General features: G+C 39.7%; 1 protein-coding gene across 3 annotated transcripts in view; it reads right to left on the bottom strand.

Annotated features, from left to right (window-relative positions):
* Nucleotides 1-21,816, bottom strand: part of afap1 (actin filament associated protein 1) — a 103,436-nt gene that overhangs the window by 19,339 nt on the left and 62,281 nt on the right. For all 3 annotated transcript variants that reach the window (XM_030722614.1, XM_030722613.1, XM_030722615.1), the window contains exons 4-6: nucleotides 5,521-5,629; nucleotides 5,166-5,377; nucleotides 4,892-5,071 (exon numbers count right to left, since the gene is read on the bottom strand). In XM_030722614.1, the coding sequence (XP_030578474.1) occupies nucleotides 4,892-5,071; nucleotides 5,166-5,377; nucleotides 5,521-5,629 (501 nt within the window). The remainder of the gene's footprint in view (nucleotides 1-4,891; nucleotides 5,072-5,165; nucleotides 5,378-5,520; nucleotides 5,630-21,816) is intronic.

The following is a 21,816-nucleotide window of genomic DNA, read 5'->3' as shown; positions in this document are numbered from 1 at the left end:
GGAGGGAGCATAACTGGGTTTCGTGGGGGAAATGACAGGCTGTGGCTCCATGGGTTTGGCTTGAGAGCAGCGGAGAGGCCAGAGAACAGGATAGACAGCAACATCATGTCTATCTTTCTTTTGGAGAGCTGTGCTGCCATGCCAGGGTACCACATAGGTCTGATGATGTACTACAAATCAAAAAGAGGAGGAGGTGGTGAGACTGCAGGCTGTAACTATGGGTGCTAAAACACAACTTGCAATAAAAAAAGAAAATAGTGTTGACTGATGAGTTGCTGCTCTCTGCTTATTGACCTCCTTGGAGTGCACATTTTGCAATTTTCCTGCAGTTTAACTGACTGATGCGTGTCATCTAGCTTCATGGATAGATAAAACTGGGTATCATCTGCATAACAGTGAAAATGTATGCTACATTTTCTAATAATACTGCCTTATGGAAGCATGTATAGTATAAATAGAATTGGTTCTAGCACAGAACCCTGTGGAACTCCATAATTAACCTTAATGAGTGAAGAAGACTCCCCATTTACATGAAAAAAATGGAGTCTATTAGATAAATATTATTCAAATCACTGCAGTGCAGTACCTTTAATACCTATAGTATGCTCTAATCTCTGTAATAAAGTATTATGGTCAACAGTATTGAACAATGCAATGAGGTCTAGCTGGACAAGCACTGAGATGAGTCCCCTGTCCGAGGCCATCAGAAGATCATTTATAACCTTCACTAATGCTGTTTCTGTACTGTGATGAATTCTGAAAACTGACTGAAACTCTTCAAATAAACCGTTGCTCTGCAGATGATCAGTTAGCTGTTTTACAACTACTCTTTCAAGAATTTTTTTAATTAAAAGTAAGGTTGGAGATTGGCCTATAATTAAATAAGACAGTTGGGTCAAAGTAATGGTTTTTTAAGTAATGGTTTAATTACTGCCACCTTAGAGGCCTGAGGTATGTAGCCAATTAATAAAGACAGATTAATCATGTTTAAGCTTGAAGCACTAATTAATGGTAGGACTTCTTTGAGCAGTTTTGTAGGAATGGGGTCTAATAGACACAAGCTATAAAAATACACTAAAAATCGCCTAAGTCAGATTCAAACGGTCCATGGAATTTCGTTCGACTTGTAAAAAATCTGTCTCACGTGTAAGTCAGATAAACTCTGATTCTTCAACACTCTTCAAAATATCAGACAGTTTGGGGTCTAATATCGAATTTCGCTGCAAAGGCTTTCTGCTTCATCCCTGGATTTGCTTCCGCAAATTTTATAATCTCGTATTTTTGCTTGTAAGTGTGAGTTTGTAGCTCACGCTTGTCTCCTGCGCTTGCCATGATTGTCTCCAGTGAAGTGAACTAATTTGCCCAGTGCAGTCAAGCCAGACATCATGTGACTGTATAGACACTCAAGCGATCCCCAGGTATTGTTAGTGTATGTAGTTGTACATGAACAAGCTGATGCATGGCGTTTGCATAGATAGTAGATATTGAAATTGGGTGTTGCGGCAGCTGAGGGCTTTAGCGCTAAACTCATTCGACTTATGCGATCACATTTAATTGGAAAAGCATTAAAATGGGACCGGATTTTTATCAGAGGTAGGCGAAAATCTGACTTGTATGAACCTGATTTACATGATGATTTTTACTGATGATATATATTTTTACGTGATGATTGTTATAATTAAATTGGGAAAAATCCAGAAGCTATCTGACTAGAGCAGAAAGTTGGTGTGGCGTCTACTGTAGTTTGATTTCTTTATAGATGGAGTAAGTCAAAGCACATAATAGAAGTGCTCTGAAAACTTCATGCTTTACGGCAGGGGTTCTCAAACTGTGGGGTCAGGTGGGGTGCAATCAACCTGGGAAAAAAGTCACTGGAGACATTGGAAACATTAGCAGGTATGCTAACACGGCAACTAGCAAATCTCCCCCGACCTCGCTTCGACAGTACATGTAGCAGCAGATGGCTGCTCCTACATAAAACTGATTTTCTTCCTTTTAAAAAGGAGTTCTTCCAGCCCACTGTCACTCAGGGTTTGCTTATAGGGGGTAGTGGGTTCTCTCTCCAATATAGTATGGTTTTTAACCTTAAGATGCATTTTGTTGTGAAATGTGTTCTATAAATTATTATTATCTGAAACCTTTTTTTTTATTACCTTTATTCATTTGATAAAAGATAAAGAACTTGGTTTGTGCTGCAGAATTACAATTTATTGTGGCATATTTTAAAGACATATTGGATGTGCTTGCATTCTAGCTCAAGCTATAAATCCATGCAATAATACCTGGAATTGGTTAATGGTCTCTAAAGAGATAAAGGCGTTGACATGCACAGGACAGGCATGTACTGTCAAACAGTTTGCACAAGGGGTTGGACTGTAATGGAAACTTGAGCAGATAAGCTGTGACTAACAGTGAACATTCCACTTACTTTCCCCCAAAATTTATGCAGGCAAAGAAAAGAAAGAAGTTAGTCAGAGAGACAAAGAAATTAGGTCAGACTGTATCAGGAGGCAAAAGAGAGATGAAGAAAAAGTAGAAGGAATTGGGGTGTTGGGGAATTGATACAATTAAAAAACACTGGGAAGGAAAATTAAGCAATGACACAAATTGGACATGTGAGCTCCATAAACACATCGTTAGCCTGCAGGGTCTGGGAGAGTCATTACTGTAAACTATGGGCTTTGGAAAGTCTCAGGTACTCTCCCAGCTTTCCTCTCTTCCTTTCATTGCTTTCCCCTCCTTCTTTTGTGGAGCAAAGTTGAATCTGATGACTTATATTTCACGTCTTCACCTTCTGACATGCTGTTGGATCAACAGTTTCCAGTGGCGAAATAACCAAATAAATCTTAATTCCTATTATTCAAACTGATAATATGGCATTCAAGAATGACTGTTACTGAAGTTTACTGCCTCTGGGGAAAAGATGAGTTTGTGAGAGGTGGACAAAAAAACACAGACAGTGCAGAAGAAGAGATCAAGAGATAAAAGAAATGCAGGGGAATAATGAATACATAAAAAATCCAAACACAAACACGATCTCTGTGACTGGGTGCCACTCTTATACACCCAGAGGCTCGAGGGAACACGGAGCAGGCCAAGGAATGTAACCCTACATTCCTGCACTGCTAATAACATGAATACAGCACATGGACCTTAAATCCATTGCTGTTTGCAAAGGAGGGCATGCGCACACAACTTCAGCCAATTGGATGTGAGAAATGCAGATTGCAGTAGCCTGACAAACTCATCAATTAAGCAAACAAATAACACCAGAATGATTGCTAGAGTTACAAAATGACTGCCACTGCATTATCAGTTCAAAGTGTTTCCAATATCCAGGCACCTGATTAAATATGGGCCTGGGCTCAGTTTCTCCAAGCAACAATTTTTGCACTTGTTACAATCATTTGGATGGTTGAGAGATTTATATATTTTCATGGATTTGGTTGCAACTGCTTACAGATACTTCAGCCCCTGACAAGTTTACCTGCACCAGCCTATCAATAAACAACATCTAACTGGAACAAGTAATTAAACAAGAAAAAAAAAACAGTTTGGGTCTTTGTTTCCTGACTGCCATAAACATGCTACAGATGAAACTTCATGAGAATGACCTAAAGCAAACACTGCATATATTGAGACTGGTGTTTCTATCAATACTCTGTGGGGAGAATATGCTCAAGAGACTGTTCTGTTAGCAAGGAGGAAAAACAAAAAGAAAAAACACACCTCCAAGTCTAAAAGCTTTTGGAGTAAGTCCACAAAATGCTTACAGAAATACCATCACACAATGCGCCAGGAGGGATCTTAAAATAGCACACAATAGGTTGTCAAGAAACAATACATTTCAGAAGATTCATAGGAGTTCTGAGGGGAGCAGGGATAAAAGGGAAAAATGGGGGGTTGGGGTTCCTTTAAAAACCAAAAGACTTGATGACACTCCTCTTTTCGCCCTGCAACTGGAACAAAAAGAGCCCAGACCCAACAACATATCGTTGCAAGGGTAGAAAAGCAGACAAGTACCGGAGCTTATTTGATGTCAGCAGGGTGGGTTTGTTTTGTGGACTTGTTGAGCTGCCAGAAGGAAAGATCAGAGAGCGAAAGAGAAGACAGGGGAAGGAAGGAAGGGAGGGGGCATGTGTGAAAGACGCAGAAGAAAGGACTCAGAGGAGGACTACAAACCAAACATCTCCACACGAAAGCAAAACCAGCAGAACCACCTGTTCACAACAAACCAGTCATACAATATGAGGAAAAGGCCCATCCTGAGGAAGAAAGGTCAAGATTGTTACACCCTTTATTCTTTAAAAGTTACTGGAACTCACTCTCTACAACATGTGAGAGCAACATACAGGCTGATCCCAAGACTCACCCTGATCTGAGTTATAATCATCTATAGTGAGTATATAGCACCTTTCACTATGTTTGACAGCACTATGCTATACTGTGGGTTAAAGTAACCTTAGAACAGCCAGCAGGCCTGTTTGGCAATTAAAACTAGTAAAGCTCTGAGAAAAGCTGGTTCACTGTTGTTCTTCCATCCATCCATCCGCTTCCGCACATCCTGTTAAGGGTCGCGGGGGGGCTGGAGCCTATCCCAGCTGTCATAGGGCAAGAGGCAGGGTACACCCTGAACAGGTCGCCAGCCTGTTGCAGGGCCAACACAGAGGGACAGACGACCTTTCACACTCACATTCATGCTCTCATTCACACCTATGGGCACATATTCATTCAATTCAGTTCAGTTTTATTAATATAGCGCCAAATCACAACAAACAGTCAGCTCATCTACTCATTAAAAGAAAGAAAAACTAGTGCGTGCTCTGTTATCAGCTTTTACTAGTTCTACCCAGTGTGGTGGGAAAAGCAGTTTTGAGATTTACTGTTTTACCTTAAGCCATTCCTCAGCCTGTTCTTTGCTCTGCACAGCTAGCACCAGGGCGTCTGCCCCCTGGTGGACGATCTTTAGTTCGTGCTTCTTTTTCTTGCCATCTTTTGGGATGTGAGTGATGCTGCACCCTGAAAGGTTCAGTTCCATTTGGGGAGTGTGGTCTTTGGAGGATTTGTAACACTGCAGCGAGAGAAAGATTCTGTTGTAGTATAGTTTTCATACATATATATATGGAATGCTATGAAAATATAGTCACCATTTGAGTGTTTCTCACCAGAAGTTTGTTGTCTTTGATGACACAGAGGAGTTTGGTCCACTGGCCGAAGCGTTTTTTGCGAAGCAGGAATGCGCAAATCCGGGCATCCTTGACAAGATCCATGGAAGCTTCCTCGGAGGGCCACTGATGACGCATCTTCTGGCTCTTCCCATCCTCCTCTTCTTCATCGTATGACTCATAGGAGCTGCTCATAGCATCCGAGTCATAGTCTGAGAGGGCATGAATAGACTGAGCTTTATTTTATATCCAAATGAGGTAGCAAAAAAAATTTGAGAAACATTTACTGTTGATGTCTGCTTCTGTATGTTACTGTACATGACTGATGTATATTATGTATTGGCCTGTCTCTTACTGGAAGTAATGTATTCTGGAGCCTTTCCAGGACCTAAAGGAACTGCTTCCTCATAGTAGCCTTCAGGAAGAGATGAGCTGGGCAGGGGAGGGGGCCCGTTATTTGGAGGCTGCAGAATGAACACAGGTTTGAAACTTTAAATGACACTTCAACTGCTTTGACACAAGACACTGAACTGATTTTAAGGTGGTTGAGAGCTTTCAATCGTGTCAACGCTTACAATTCAACTGACATAACAATAGCTTTCTTCATTAACACTCCACCAAGCACATCAGCTGCTTTCACTGGTCACATCTAAGCTCCTCAGAAATGGTTATTTCAAGCAAAAATACTGTACAGTATTTACTGGGTATTATTGGACTATTGTTCAAAGGTGGTAGTAGCATGGTACATCCTATCAGGCACTAGCAAAAACAAGGGAAAACATATGTTTTAAAACCAGTAATACTCACGATTAACTTTTTAAAAATGTAATGCCCATTTGAAAATTAAAAAATCATAACCCTATCCCTGTTCATATCAGATCTTGTTAATGTCAAACATTTCACGACATTATAGATATTTTTTTTCTCATCAATCTACATTCACACAAAATTCTACCCAGCAAGCACAAAACACAAAAAAGAAATGTTAGATAGCAATGATGACATTTTGTCTACAGTCTTTAAAGGTGGTGACAACAGTCCAAAATGATTTATCTCCATATCTGCCTTTAATCATTGGCAGGAAATAATTAACTGCAATGTGTGACTTCTGTACAATGAGAGAGGAGTCATTCTTCTGGTCCAAGACATTATAAAAGAAGCTTTTTATAATGTTATCAGTGCAGCACCCAGTCTGCTTTCATTAAGTCACTTTGATGGCCTTTTTGGACTTTGATGTATGAGTGCAAAACAGAGGCTTAAGAGGCTTTCCCTCTTAAGCTCAAATTCTGAAAATATGAGTTAGAAAGAAAAAGAAGCAACAATATTAGATAGTGTCTGAAAGAGAAAACAAGTGTTGCTTTAAGAAACCAAACCTGAAGTTATATTAAACACACTATAAATGACTGGAATTATAGCTTCAGAAAAGTACTGACATAACTGTACAATGAATAACTATGGCCTTAAATGGATTTAAAATATTTTCATGCCATTACACTTGCAGAGCTCATGAGCAGTGGAGCTGAAGGGTGGGGGGTGAGACTTGCTTTGTTTGGACATATTCTCTTTGGCACCACACAGTCCTACAAATCCCATCACTAGGGCGAGGAATCAGCTGCACAGCCTGATGTGATCGGTCTCACATCTGGCTGACACGAAGCACAATTCTTGGACATTTCACCTCTTACTAGCAACAAACATCAAATCTGATAATGTAGCTTAACACTAAAACAAATGGCTCAGTGGCCTGCATACATTCATATATATATATATATATATATATATATATATATATATAGAGAGAGAGAGAGAGAGAGAGAGAGAGAGAGTTGTATGGAGCTTCCTGTGGAGTGTTTTGTCTTGTCTTTGTTTTGTTTGTCTAATGAAACAGTCTCGTTAGACAAAGACTATATACAAATTACATGAAATGTGAAATTCTGTGTGTGGCGATGCTACTGATGTCAGTGGTAATTTATTCAGATAAATAGAAATAAAGATAAATAAAGAATAAAGTGCAAATTAGCTTAAAAAAACACTTCTTTTAAATCACTACTACAACCCAGCTGTGAGTGCAGCATAGACTATTCATGTTTTTTCTGGAGCCTCAGATTAATAAGCAGCCCACAGGCTACAGCACCAGAAAACCTCAAAGTGTATGACATGTTGTCAAGCTGTAAAGACCTTATAAGGCCACACTCCAAGCCTCCCAGAAAGCTCTTTTCAAAAAGACCAAGCCCAGCTGCTATGGCTGCATACTTTTTTTCCTCTTATGGAAAACCTCTTTTTATTTTATTTACTGGTGGCACTGCCGATTTTCCAGTTATAGATGAGGGCAAACACCATAACTGCAGTGAAACCCTATGTGCTATGGGCCATTGGTTACAGCCGACCCAATCAGGTTTCAGCACTGCATTGATGTAAACTCCCATTGCTGTGACAACATGGAACATTCATAAAAAAGGACTTGGCTAATGTTCTTAACTTCTTCAAAGTGCAGAAAATATGGGTCACTGCAACATGACAGAGGACTGTCCAACATCACAGCATTGGCTCGAACTCCCAATAAAGCTAATCTCATATTTTGCAGCCATAAACTATGCAGGCGCTACATACAGACGCACATATCTCCTAAATGTCACTCAATGAAGCAGAAGAAGAAACTTCTGGGATGGTGTGTATCTCCACAGCCAGTTACAACATCATTCAGATAATCTATTTAAAATTTTTCCAAAAGGATCCAACGCCAACAGGCTGGCGACCTGTTCAGGGTGTACCCTGCCTCTCGCCCTATGACAGCTGGGATAGGCTCCAGCCCCCCCGCGACCCTGAACAGGATGAGTGGAAGCAAATGGATGGGATGGATGGATCCAACACCATACGGAACACACATAGTGAGGAGGTCCAGTTTAACATTTCAAAGTAGCAGAGGTTAGGCTTAGCAGACACTGACTAAGGGCACCTGTCAATCAAAGTCGCCATGCTCCTAAGTCTAGTATACTAATAGATGAGTTACAAAAAAAGGTTATCCCACTGAAATTTGTTATGAGGGGGGAAACTATTCATAAAGGTCCAAAAAAAAGTTGTACCAAGCTGTAAATATGCTTTTTAATGCAACAAAGTTGGACATTTTAACATTAAAGTCTATGGAGATTGACTCTCTTTTAGAGCCAGCCACAAGTGGCACCTAGAGGAACATCAGTTTTTGCCACTTACATATTAGCTTTATTTCTCATTCTTAAGGTTGCCCCTCGATGAAAATGGCTACTTGTGAGTCAGAGAGGGGGAGGGGGAGAGTGAGAGAGAGAGAGCAAGAGAGAGAGAGAGAGAGAGAGAGAGAGAGAGAGAGAGAGAGAGAGATGAAGTTAGTTGAGATGGAGCTGAGTGAATCATGCAGCTTTGCACCAACTTAAAATTTCACCTTTTTTAGACTGTAATTGAAAATAATTACCTGTGTCAACATTAATACTGTGGCAGATTGCCATAAATGTATGAAACTGTGCTGAGAAAAAATAGACTGGTTGGCTGTGGCTAAGTGTTGGAAAACTAGTTTTAAACTCATGGAATATATTAAGTAGTCAAGTCTGTTTGAATAGGACTTAACAACTTAGATACAAAAAGGCCACCTTCTGAGCAAGCAGTGAAAACAAAATTGAACACTGACATGCAATTATTTGTTGTATGGCATGAAAAACTGTCGCAGTGGTGCAGTGGTTAGCACTGTTGCCTCACAGCAAGGAGGTCCTCGGCCACCTCTTCTGGTACTCCAGTTTCCTCCCACAGTCCAAAGCCATGCTCCGAGGGGAGTTAGGTTAATTGGTGATTCTAAATTGCCCATAGATGTGAGTGTGAATGGTTGTTTGTCTCTCTGTGTTAGCCCTGTGACAGGCTGGTCAGGGTGTACCCTGACTATCACTCTAGGACAGCTGGGATAGACTCCAGCTCCCCCCTGAAAAGGATAAGTGGAAGAAAACGGATGGATGGTTTGAAAGGAATGCTATTAAAATGGTGACCACACATAAGAATCCTGCCATTACCTGGAGATGAAAGATAAACACTAGTAAACAAAACAATCCACTATAAATGATTAAAAGTCCCTGAACTGACATGTTCATCTCATTAGTTTTCCTTTTTCAAGCCAAGCCACTTTTCCCCATCCATCTGTCTTGTTTCACAACTAGAAAGATCCAGTTTGTGTTATTTGGAATTGAAAATTAAACTTGTAATTTTTTTTCTTCAAACAAGAAACTGTAAACTGGTTAATTTTTGGTTCACCATGCATAATACGAACTCATTTTCCATTGTCAGTACCCCCTCCCCTATTTTAATCCTACTCTTCATCCTGCCCAAGTCTCCCTTTTCATCCATAAGTCAAGTGGCTGACTGAGCCTCGAGCAGAAATCTTATCACATCTCCTCTGGGGGAAACAGCACTTCAGTGAACTCATTTCTTGGCAGGGATGTGCTGCCCTGCAAAACTCCAACAACACCAGCATTCTCCACCCTACCCCAGCCCTAAAAAACAAAGGAAAAAAAAAAGGAAGAAAAGAATGAAAGCACTCAGCCCAGACAGTCAAACTACAGGGCATGAGAAATGTTTCAGAAAATTGACTTGTTGGCATCGATGGAGAATATTGATATGAAAACTACAGCTCCATATCTCACATCACAATAACGTCCTTTAGAAAACCTCTATGCAATGCTACCACCATTAACAATCATACAGAAACCAGTTGTTTGGCTAAGCTTTTGTCCTGAGTGCAGAGAATGTGAACCCATGACACTGTGATGACTCAAAGCTTCGAGGTGAAGAGAATGTGTTTGCACACGACACACACACACACACACACAACTTACAGTCTGGCTTTTGTTTTCATTCTTCAGCACAACAGCTGAACTGAACCACACAAATTAATTGTAGATCAATTATGTGGGAATACAACAGCATAAGGAAGAAGAACTTATTGTAGTCACAATGCATATCACCCATCTGCTAACCATAAACACACAATTCAACACCAGACAGATCAGTTCATCTGCTCCACAGATTTCCAAAACCGTCTGTTATGGTTTTGGACTCAGAGTTTTTAGTTCATGGATTTTGAATGATTGTTTATTACTAAATATTCTCTATTTGGTTCTTTGTTTGTTTGTCTACACTTTCCAACTTATTTTAAATGCTACTTATTTCCTTATCATTTTCAGTCTTTAGTTCCAGTCATAATACTCGTTCTCTCTAACTGAGGTTTTGGGTTTTGTCGAGCGAGCTAAGCCAAAGGCTGTGTTGAACCCCCCCCCATGTTCAGTGTCTCAGTGTCTCTTGTCATCCTCGTGAGCTCTCGCCTTTTATCTTGTAGATTTACTTTGCCATTTCATTTAATGGATTTTGTAACTCTGGACTCTTATCGGCCTTAATAAAGATTCATTGTTTCGTTTATGTTTGTCTACGTGGGTGTCTGCATTTGGGTCCTTATTTTGTAATTCATGACACATCCATTCACAATCTTCATACACCATCTTCCTGGCAACAAAATTAATTAAAATAAAATAAATGACTGACTGACTAGTCTAAAAGTAAGAGAACATTTTGCAAATAGCCAAAATTTATAACAATTTAATATACAAAGCTGATAAATGGAAATGAACAAATGATGCATGAGTACTTAAGTCATATGAAACCCTTAATCACCACATTGTAATGATGAATCATTGTTTGTTGATGCACCTGAACCAGTTGTTGACAGAGTTTAGGAAGTGTTGTTTTAATGTACAAGTTTGTCTGTACGCACATCTTGTTTATTTTTTTCTTAGCATCAGTTTGGGGAAGAAAAAAAGCATCCATCCATTTTCTTCCACTTAACTAATTCATGGTCATGGGGGTGGGGGGTTGTCTGTCAGTCACATGGGCTAACATAGAGAGACAGACAACCATTCACACTCACATTCACACCTATGGACGGTTTAGAATCACCAGTTAACCTAACCCCACCTTTGGCCTGTGGGAGGCAACAGCACTAACCACCTCACCACCGTGCTGCTCCCTTGCTTAAAGCAATTATGGCAGAAGTGTAAAGGGAGGTTTTATGTCCCGTCATGGTCTAAATGCTGTTCCTTCCTGACAAGAATATATTTCTAGTGGAAACACTGCTAGCACCACAAGTAGAGCAATATGTACAGGTCATATCCATGGATCCAGATCAGAAATACCAGAATTCCACAGTCATAATGTGTAATTAGGTAGTGGTAAAGGAGTCCTGACCTTGGTTTGGAGACTTTGAGTGGGAGGTTTGTCTGCTGCTCAGGCACCGGCCTGAGACTCACATCTAAACATTTATGCCAAGTATCCATTTTTGCCCAGAGTAGGAGGACTGGACCTGAATAAATGTTTCTGCCACAGTGCCAGCAGGACACTGGAATGGATAAACTGAGTGGACATAGGAAAGCCACTCCCTTAGGAAAGGAAAGAGGCATTTCTTATAATTCTTGGAAAAATATGTTCCAAATCCTGATAGATGTCTGTTACATCTTATGCAACAGACACATACACACACACAAAATCTTGGCCAAAACAAAATCTTTATTTATTTGCCATTTGAAAGTCTTTGAAACTTATGAAATTATTGTGATTATTCATCACCATCTAAATAAAAATGAAAGGAGCAAAAAGTATGAAACACTGCAAAAACCTTTGGCTACGACTGCAGAAAAGAACTACGAGACTCATTTCACAATTTTAAAGAAACCAGGCTGACCTGTATATTCAGAAAACTCAAATAAAACGTTCCCTAAATATCCTGCAAAGACTTTTGTAAGTGACTTGACCTGCTTGAGAACTTCCAATGCATGAATTAGCACAAACTGTCACTGAGTCATAGTTACAAATGCTATTCCAAATGCTAGAAAATACCTGGTTCTTTGATGAAAATTTAGGTGCAAAGCTACGCTTTATTTTTTTGTGTTATAGAAATCTATATTTACTGAAGCACATGTTTTCATTTTTGTCTTTTGTCCAATAAACCAAAGTCATCAAGCACACCTATAAAAATTTGAAAAATTTTCAAACCTGCATTGAACTTTTAGAATAAAACTCAACAGCATAGAGAGGACAGATGGGCCAAACTGTGGACACTTGCATACACCCCTTCCTCCATACATGCTTTGAAGCTTAAGCATAAGGTCAAGCTAAGGCAATGATGCCACACTGTAAGAAAAAAATCAAAGCACAAAACTCTGTTGTGCTAGTTATCCATCAGCCTCAGGTTGATCCTGCACCTCCCACCTTTGTCCCAAATTAACCCTCAAACCACCAGCTTGTTAAAACTTTTACAGCTTGTACTCAATGTCCAATCAAAAGATAACAGTATTCTATATGAATGAAAAATGATTTTTGATAGAATAAAGTTATTTTTACACAGATTTTTAACTGTTTCTGTTTCTAAAGCTGGGCTATATCGGCTGGAGTTTAGCATACACCACAGCATACATTATAGTGGTTACATGAGTGACTTCTGTCCATGAGCACTCCTGAAAGTCTCATTGTGTGAGAGAGGCAGTTAGGTGATAAGCAAATATACATGCCAGCTCTCTTTTACAGTGGGAAAGTATACATCAAAAAAACACTGAATGTGGGAAGAAACCTAAAAACGCTCTCTGCAGGACTTAAGACTTTATCCAAGTTCACAGTCTGCCAACCTCTGTGATACATATCTAAGTGTTCCAGCTCTCTGTTTATACATGAACCACCCATGCTAGTGTTACCTCCAACAAAACAAAATCTTTCACACGACTCCCATTTTGAAACTTTCTTCACTTTCCCTGCATGATTTTCAATGTTTCCTGCCTCATCTGGGCCAGTTAAATGTGTTTTACAGCACAGGTGCATTCACCAGAGTGCCATTTTCTGGAGGAAGTGCCAGCTTGCCAACTGGCCTGAAAAAATAACCCGAGTGAGACCGAGACTGAGACTGGGTTGGGTTGGAAGTTTCCTCCATTTCTCTCACCTCTCAATGAGGTGTAACTGTAGGTCAGATAGGGCCAGTGAGAGCCAGCAGGAGCTGGTGGTCCACAGCTTTGGATAAGAAGGGTGAGGTGGACCTGGCCTTTATACTAGTCCTGTCTAAATGGAAATGTGCTCTGCATTACAAATAAGTGAGAAGTCAACTCAGCAAAGCAGAGCTTCATGGAAATATTTAGACATGAAAGTGTAAAACACTAAAGTGCACTGCATATTTGTTCTTCATGATTCTTTGAAGAAGGCAGAGATTCCTTAAGTTTGGGTATTAATTTAACTAATTCAATTGCAACCAAGTGAAACATTTTACAGTTGGAAAATACATTTGTTAATGCTCTCTGTAAAACATTAACAAATGCTTTATCAATGTAATAATTGCCCCATTCCCCCTCCAGGGGCAGGTTAATTACAGTATTAACTGAGCCAATGATTTAACTGCTAAACTGTCAAGTTGGAAAATGGGATTGGAATATGTTCCGTGATTTGCAAACAAAAGGAATTTATGTGAAAGCAGTACCTTTAATGGCCATTAGGTGTTTCCTCCAAGAAAACTCTGGATTAAAGACCAGCCCCTCCCCCATCAAACACATACAACTCAATGCAATGTAAATTTAAATTTCAGAACTGGACCCCGGAGCAATGGAATAAGGTGGTCTGGTCTGGTGAGTTCTATTATCTTTTACATCACGTGCAGAGCTGAGCGTGTGTATGTTGCTTACCTGGAGAAAAACTGGTACCAGGTAAGCGATGGGAAGAAGGCAAGCAAGCAGAGGCAGTGTGATGTATGTTGGGAACTTTGGGGTCCTGCCATCTATGTGGATGCTGCTTTGACACATACCACCTCCATAAGCATTGTTACAGACCATGTACACCCTTTCAGAGAAACAGTATTCCCTTAATGCTGTGGATAATATCTCAGCAGGATAATGCACCCTGGCACAAACCAAAAAATGGTTCAGGAATGGTTTGAGGAGCACAGCGAGTTTGAGGTGTTGACTTGGCCTCCTAATTTCATCCATTATTCTTCCGCTTAATAAAATAAATAAAATACCACAACATGGCTAACATGGCAGATAACATAGCACATCTTCAGGTGTCTAGTGGAGTCCATGCCTCAATGGGTCAGAGCTGTTTTGGCAACAAAAGGGCCTTAGATGGATTGGTTGGCTTTGAGATAGTATTACTCAATCACATCTACAGTATATAGCTTTAGACATGATATATTGCTAGTATATTGCTTTTCGAAGAGCAGCAGCAAAACTAAGACTTATACTTAATTTAAAAGCTCTTCTGGATTCCCAAGTTCAAAATGCAGCCTGGAAAATATAAATAAAAATGCATCAGCCAGTCTTTGGATATATGACATGGGCTTGAATTGCTTTAACCTCATCACTGATAGCCACAGGCGCCTTATCATTTGTAGAGATGCTGTGATCAAAGTCATCAAACTATAGTGTAACAGTATATAGAGTACACTGTGGTGTGGATTTATCTATCAATTAGTAAGCACAAAAGGTTTTTTTTTCTTTTTTATCACATCAAGCACCTCTAACTTTTGTTTGGTTCAACAGAAAATCCTGTTACTTTTCTACCAGACTGCAGAAATAGACATAGTTTTCCCTCCGTGCTTTATTAACTTGCTTCGATCACATCATGTGTCAGGAAAAAAAAAAAAAAAAGACTTGGCATTGTAAAAAGCCTTCAAATGCACTAGAGTGAGGGAAGAAAGTTGCGAAATAGGTTTTCCATCCATGCTCCAGTTACTCAGTGGGGACTTTTTCCAAACAGTGTTAGAGTAACTGAAACAGTTCTGGCCCTTAAGATTAACCATGTTGTGTGCATGTGTCATTTAGCAAAGGCCCACTGTTCCCTGCAGTTAAGACTTATTCAATCTCCAATTTGCCACTTGTTTGGTTACCCCAGTGACAAAGTGTGACACCTTTCAATATGATCTGTTAAACAACCTAATTTCCTGTCACAAGTCAATGACACAATACTGCTGATGTCACTAAATGCTTTGCTGTGGTTTACCAAGCCACAAAGTAGGGAAGCCCCTCTAAGGAATTAAGCCAAATATGAAAACAGATTCATCAGAACCAAATGAAAAACATACTGAGCGAAGAACTGCTAAAGACAAATAATTTCCGAAGCCATAATAAAGAAAAGTACGGTTAGTACAACTGGAAATGTGTGAATGTAAGCCAACTCTTCCACGCACTCTGTAGCTTGACACAGCACAGTGACACATTTGCTTGGGGCAGTGTATTTCCCCTTCAGGCTAGAAAACATTTGGTTTAGCAGTATAGAGCAAATTTATTTCATTCATTGCTGTCTACAGCCAGCAACAGGCAATGTTTCACAAGTGAGTAAGAAGTACTGAAAACATGGTGGGTTCAAATCGCACAGATAACTCAAAAACATCAATGATACCTAACCGTACATAAGATTGTGTTTACAGTACTGGCTACATTTGAGATGAATATCTATCTTGGTGAGAGGGAGGTTGTCTGAATCCAAATGAGAAGGAGAGGAAATGAATTCCAAATGCTAACTGGGCTGCTGCGGATAGCGCAGCTCAGTTAGCGTGTATGGCATGTCGATCACATGAGAACACTTCTGTGAGCTGAACGCTTCAAGTGAAAAAGAACATGACACTTGGTGTGAGTTTGTAGCGCATGACACAACTAATCTCAGTGTGTTTTACACGGGTAACTAATGGAGTGAAGGAGGGTCTGTTTCAGGGGGAAAGGCAAGGGAAAGAGAAAAAGGAAGAACAGGCGGAGGAGGTGGCACTGCTCTCCAACATCAGCACAGATGGAAATCATTTGTGTTATAACTAGCAGGAGGACTGGTCCACATTCTGCTTGAGCGGCGCAGCCCTTAGGATACAACCGATGACGTGAATCCTGACTTGAAGGCAACTGCAACAAGCAAGCATTAAACAATCACCAAAACTTACGAGTTTGAGACTGCAGCCTCCAGCTTGAGAAACAAGTTAAAATTCAGATATGTCAAAAACTGACAGTCCTGAAAAAAAAAAATGCAAGTACTACTGACACCTTTTTCTACCAACCTCAAAAAATGCTGCAGACAGCATAGATCAAGGGTATGCTGCCACAAACAACTCTCTCAACTCAACTCAACTTTATTTATAAAGCACTTTAAAATCAATGCCATTGGCCAAAGTGCTGTACACAAGTAAGAGCAAACAGGTTTAAAACACATATATAAAAACTAAAACCACAATTAAAACAATAAACAATAACCAAAATCTCAGGCTGAGTTAAAAGCCAAAGAGAAGAAATGTGTTTTAAGAGAGGATTTAAAAGCAGAGAGTGAGTCAGCCTGCCTGATGTGCAGAGGGAGATCATTCCACAGTTTTGGGGCAGCGACTGAAAAAGCATGGTCACCTCTCATCTTCCTCTTTGTCTTTGGGATAACCAACAGGAAATGGACTAGCTCTTATATAGCGCTTTTCTACTCAGTATGAGCACTCAAAGCACTATTACAACATGTTTACATTCACCCATGCACTCCCATTCATACAAGCACTTCCATGTTTGCTAAGCTAAGTGCTTTTTTAATTAACTATCATTCACACACATGTGAATGATAGTTAATTGCCGTTTACACGAAGCCGTTTTCACTGGAAACGGTGTCGTTTTGATGCGTTTCAGCCTTTCGTTTACACGATGGCGTTTCAGAAACGATCCGCGTTTACACGAGGACATGTGAAACGACGAAAACGATGTAGTTCCCATGCCAGGCCACAAGTTGGCGTTGGTTTTCTCTTTGCAAAGTTTGTTTACGCAAGACGCGCATGCGTGGAGTGACACAGTAGGTAGTGCGGCAAATTGTTCATTACTTACAAAACGGCCAATGTGAGAGGTTTTGTGTGGACCGATGATGAGGTTGGATCGCTGCTGCACACAACGCTGAATTACAAAACGGTAAAAACACAGGAAAAGCATAAGAAGCACTCGTGAATCCGCGAGTACTGTTTATCAGTTTGCGCGTGCGCGAAAAACTGGCCGTCGCAACCATAGTGCGCATGTGCGAGTCGAGCGTTTTCAAATCACCCCGGTTTCAAGTGTTTACACGAAAACGCAAGCCGGTGCGTTTCTGAAACGCTCCACTCTGGACCCCGTTTCTGAAACACATCGTTTTCACTCTGTTGTCGTGTAAACAGAAGGGCGAAACGCATCAAAATGACACTGTTGTCGTGTAAACGCAAGGCCGAAACGCATCAAAACGACACCGTTTCAAAATGAAAACGGTCTCGTGTAAACGGCACCTCATACTCCGGCGGGACGGTCAGAGAGCAACTTGGGGTTAAGTATCTTGCCCAAGGATACATTGGCATGTAGCCTGGAGTAGCCAGGAATCGAACCGCTGACCTTCTGATCAGTAGGTGACCTACTCTACCTACTGAGCTACAGCAACAGTGACAGATCAGCTGACCTGAGGGAGCGTGCAGGGACGTATAGGTGGAGAAGGTCAGACAGATATGGCGGGGCAAGGCCATGAAGACATTTAAAAACAAATAAAAGAATTTTAAAATCAATCCTAAAATGAATCGGTGTAATGTGTTCACATTTTTTGACACCAACTGAAAGTCGAGCAGCAGCATTTTGTACCATCTGTAATCGGGTGAGCAGTGTCTGGTTCAGCCCAACATAAAGTGCATTGCAATAGTCTAAGCGGGTAGTGATAAAAGCATGGATTAAAAGCTCAAAGTGGTGCCGTGAAAGAAATCGCTTCACCTTGGCCAGTTGTCTTAATTGATAAAAGCCGGACTTGACTACTGACTTAATTTGAGCATCAAGTTTAAGATTACTGGTGCATTTACTGTTTTTTTGTGTTCTTTATCATGTAGCAGCATGAAGCATGAAAAATGAAAAAACATTTCAGACAGATGTTTACTATTTTTCATGCTGGGTGGAGCTCCATTCTCCATCTGCAAGTCCGTTTGTTTAATTTAATGGGGTTTAATGGAAACACACATAATTTATTTTTATTTTCCAGTATTTTTGTTCAAACTCAACTGTTGGATGGAAACCATTCGTACGGCTTTCTGAAGGCAGGAATTTACTTCATGCCAAAGATAAAAGAGCAATATTATTGAAACATAAATCTTAAATATGAAAAATGACAGAATGACAAGAAGAGGACTTCGGTAGGATTTTGTCACATTTATTGGTCATTATGATCCCATTACAGCCAGATCTCGTTTTTGCTGTGTGTGTGTGTGTGTGTGTGCGTGCCAAAACACACGTGTGTATCCATTTAAGTGTGGCATGTAGCACATTGTAAAATGGTACTGTGATCCTCTTCCATAGATCACTGAAGAGATTTATGAGTTGAGTGTTGTGGAGAGGATCAAACTGACATGAAAAGATTCATGCCAATATGAAAGTGTTTACAGTATGTGTGCCTGAGAAAACCCAAAACTGATTTATGGCTTGGCACATAGCAACTATTTGGGACAGTATTTTTGACTTTCTACTTGTTCTAACACATTAAAGTGTTTTAAATAATGAAACAGCTTTGTGGGTTTGTCTGTCTTTGATTAGCACATATCTCCAACAGCTGTATGTGTATGTATAAATAGCCAAAATATCGGGACCTTAGTGATGATGTCTCTGTCCTTCAAAGATGTTCCATATTTTTTGTGCACGAACAAAATGCACAGATATTACATCAAACAATTATTGAACTTTAGTTACATTTATATTGAGGAAAGACATGAACATTACTGTCATTATTTTGTAATTTTTTGTAGTTTTATAGTTTCCTCTGGGATATCTGGCACTCGACTCTTGGAAATGAAGTTATTCCAGACTACGGTCTGTCACACTGTCATGCCAGAGTCCGAGAATCACTGCTGGTAATGTTATGGCTTAAAAATGTTTTTATGCTGGTTGTATGCAGAGCCTACAGACAGCTTTGCAGACTGTCATCTCCATGCTGGAACTTTTTACTATCACCAGGGGGCAGTGTCAGAAATAACCTGAAGTACTCTTGCTTGTATTGCTACTGGTTGTTCAGGCAATCTTTGATGTTTTTCATGCTTTTCCCATTTGTGGTGAACACCATTATTGCCCTCTTTCCTGTTCCAGCCCACTTTTCATCCAATCATCACACAATGATTGACACAGCATCATCCACTATGAGCTGCATGCTCTGCATAGGCAAATACCTATGCAAATGGACACAAATGTAGTACCATAAATTTCGTATTAGACAGACTAAGATTAAATCCCATTCCTGAGAACAACTTATGAATAATATTGGGGTTTTTTTGTAAGCTGTTTGGGATTTTGTGGGGATACCATTGTCCCACATAACCAATAGCATAAAAGTATTGACTGGCCTGTTTGGCCCAGTGATGATGTTTCAGTCACAGTTATGACTTCACCAGTGAAGCATAGATTTCAGATTTAGATTCATATAACAACTAAATCTACTAATAACTGTATTATTATAGATTAATACAATTAACTTTGCCTCCCTAAAGCCTAATAAGAAATATACAATGAGCCAACAGAAGTATAATCTCCTGGCCCGGGGGGAAAATGTTCAATTGGACACAACCTACTTTTGTTTTTATACAAATATATAAAACCTGACTTCATTCACACAATAAGGGGAAGGAAACACAGGAAAGGGGAGCAGTTTCAGCTTGATTAACTAAAACATGATCCAGTGGGAGGCTTCTTGGTTAGTGGTTCTCCTGCTGGATCTTCTGAAGCCTGATGACATTAATATTTGTGTTTGTGTGTTTATGTCTGTCCATGCACATTGTCTGTGTGTCTAAGAGTCAATGACAAGTTTGCCCTAGGAAAAAAAATGGGAGTAACTTACCCATATAATGCCTTTGTTTCTTTGTTTATCTTTGCTCATGCAGATGCTAACAAGTCTCATATAAGTGATTATTATGCTGTGCTAACAGATGCAATGTGTCAGCATGCTAAACTGATGTCTCACTAAATTTGTAAAAACACCAAGAATGTTACTATCATACTTACTCTTGTACAAATGGGCTTCGATGTGATAACTTTAAAGAGCTGAAAATGAATTTTTAATGTATTTTACAGCCATAAAATATGGAAAGATATTAGTTTAACAAAACATCTGAAAATAAAACGATTTTACCATGTGAGCAAGTTCCGAAATGGACTAAATGTGATGACAAACTGCAGAACAATTCTGCTGTAATTAAGTGTAGCATGGAAGTCTGCACAGTGCCATTACTTCCTCGTTTGTTTCACAAAGCAGCAGAACATCTTGGAAGAGACCGTCTGCAATCTGCACTTTATTTTTAATGTCTGAGTGCAATAACACTGGCCTCTCGCTAAATATTCTAAATCAAGTGAGATGCTCCAAAGTAAGTATTGCTTATGTAACCATGAGTAATCAAAATGGCGGAAGCTGTGGACTGATGTAGCTTCTATAGCCACAGGCTCTTTGTGTCTGTGAGTGTTGGTTTGGCTCTGCAGTGAGGCTTAACAGGTCACAAACAGACCATCGTTCTTGTCTGTTCCTCCACCAGTTTTCTCTACTCCACTTATTCACCAACAATAACTGACAACTGATGTTTTATAACACATTCAACTGTGCAAAATCAGTGCAACTTCTCATGACTAACAAAGGTGTGAGTGTTTTATCTATATATTATATAATATCTAAATATTGCACTTTGTTTCTTTAACTCTCTAATATGTTTACTCTTTTTATTTTAGTAGCCTGCTCCCCTCTCTCTTCCTCTTACCCATTTATCTGTTGGTTCATTTGCACACAGTAGAAATTTCTAAAGGAATGGAGAGTGGAGAGAGGGAGTACAACACTTTTTCCCTCTCTGTCTGGACAGCTTCTGCAGAGGTCAGTGTGGAAATGTGATAGATGGTAATTTCAGAGCAGAGACTGCAATAGAGAGACAGAGAGCTGGCACAAAATAAAAGACAGTAGCTGGTTTCCATCCAAGTGTATTTATGAGAATTATACTTGCTGAAACTCTGCAAACCCTGCACATATGTTACTTGAAGAGGTTTTGTTCTATGTTCTGGAACATCTCTGTTGTCTTTGTTTCTGCTGTCATTATTACCATTTTGTTGTATAAAGAGCTTTGAGTGCTCAGCTAGAGTAGAACAGCACTATATAAGAACTAGTCCATTTACCATTTTAGCACAGCATGTTGCCAGCCAGTGTCCACAGGACGTTCTCTCTGTCATAATGATATCAACACTTAATAATAACAACAATAAAAAAAGATGATTTGATTGTTAATTTTTAGTTTATTGTGTTTGGTTTTCTTTTGTGAAGTTGAAAGTGAAGTTATAACACTTTTACAATTTTGCAAATATGATAAAGTGTAGTGCTTTAAAATTGGAACTCATGTTTATAATATTTTTTAAGTGGTTTTGCAGCAGTGATGTAAACGACAGACGGACGGACAGACAGACAGACAGCTACTGCTACTACAGTAGCACAAAGCATTCACTAGGTACTGCTGTCTGACAGAAAAATCTGCTCCTCCCAGCTTTTACCATGTGTCCTCACACTATCATAACAATTTGGAAAAGAGAGAAAACTAATGGTTCCTAAAAGATGAGAAGAAGAGTGTTACAGAACTTTATGGTACATTAGA

The sequence above is a fragment of the Archocentrus centrarchus genome (assembly GCF_007364275.1).
Source record: "Archocentrus centrarchus isolate MPI-CPG fArcCen1 chromosome 18 unlocalized genomic scaffold, fArcCen1 scaffold_23_ctg1, whole genome shotgun sequence".
Classification (NCBI taxonomy): domain Eukaryota; kingdom Metazoa; phylum Chordata; class Actinopteri; order Cichliformes; family Cichlidae; genus Archocentrus; species Archocentrus centrarchus.
The sequence above is the reverse complement of the archived record's forward strand: the minus strand, read 5'-3'. Positions and strand labels throughout refer to the sequence as shown.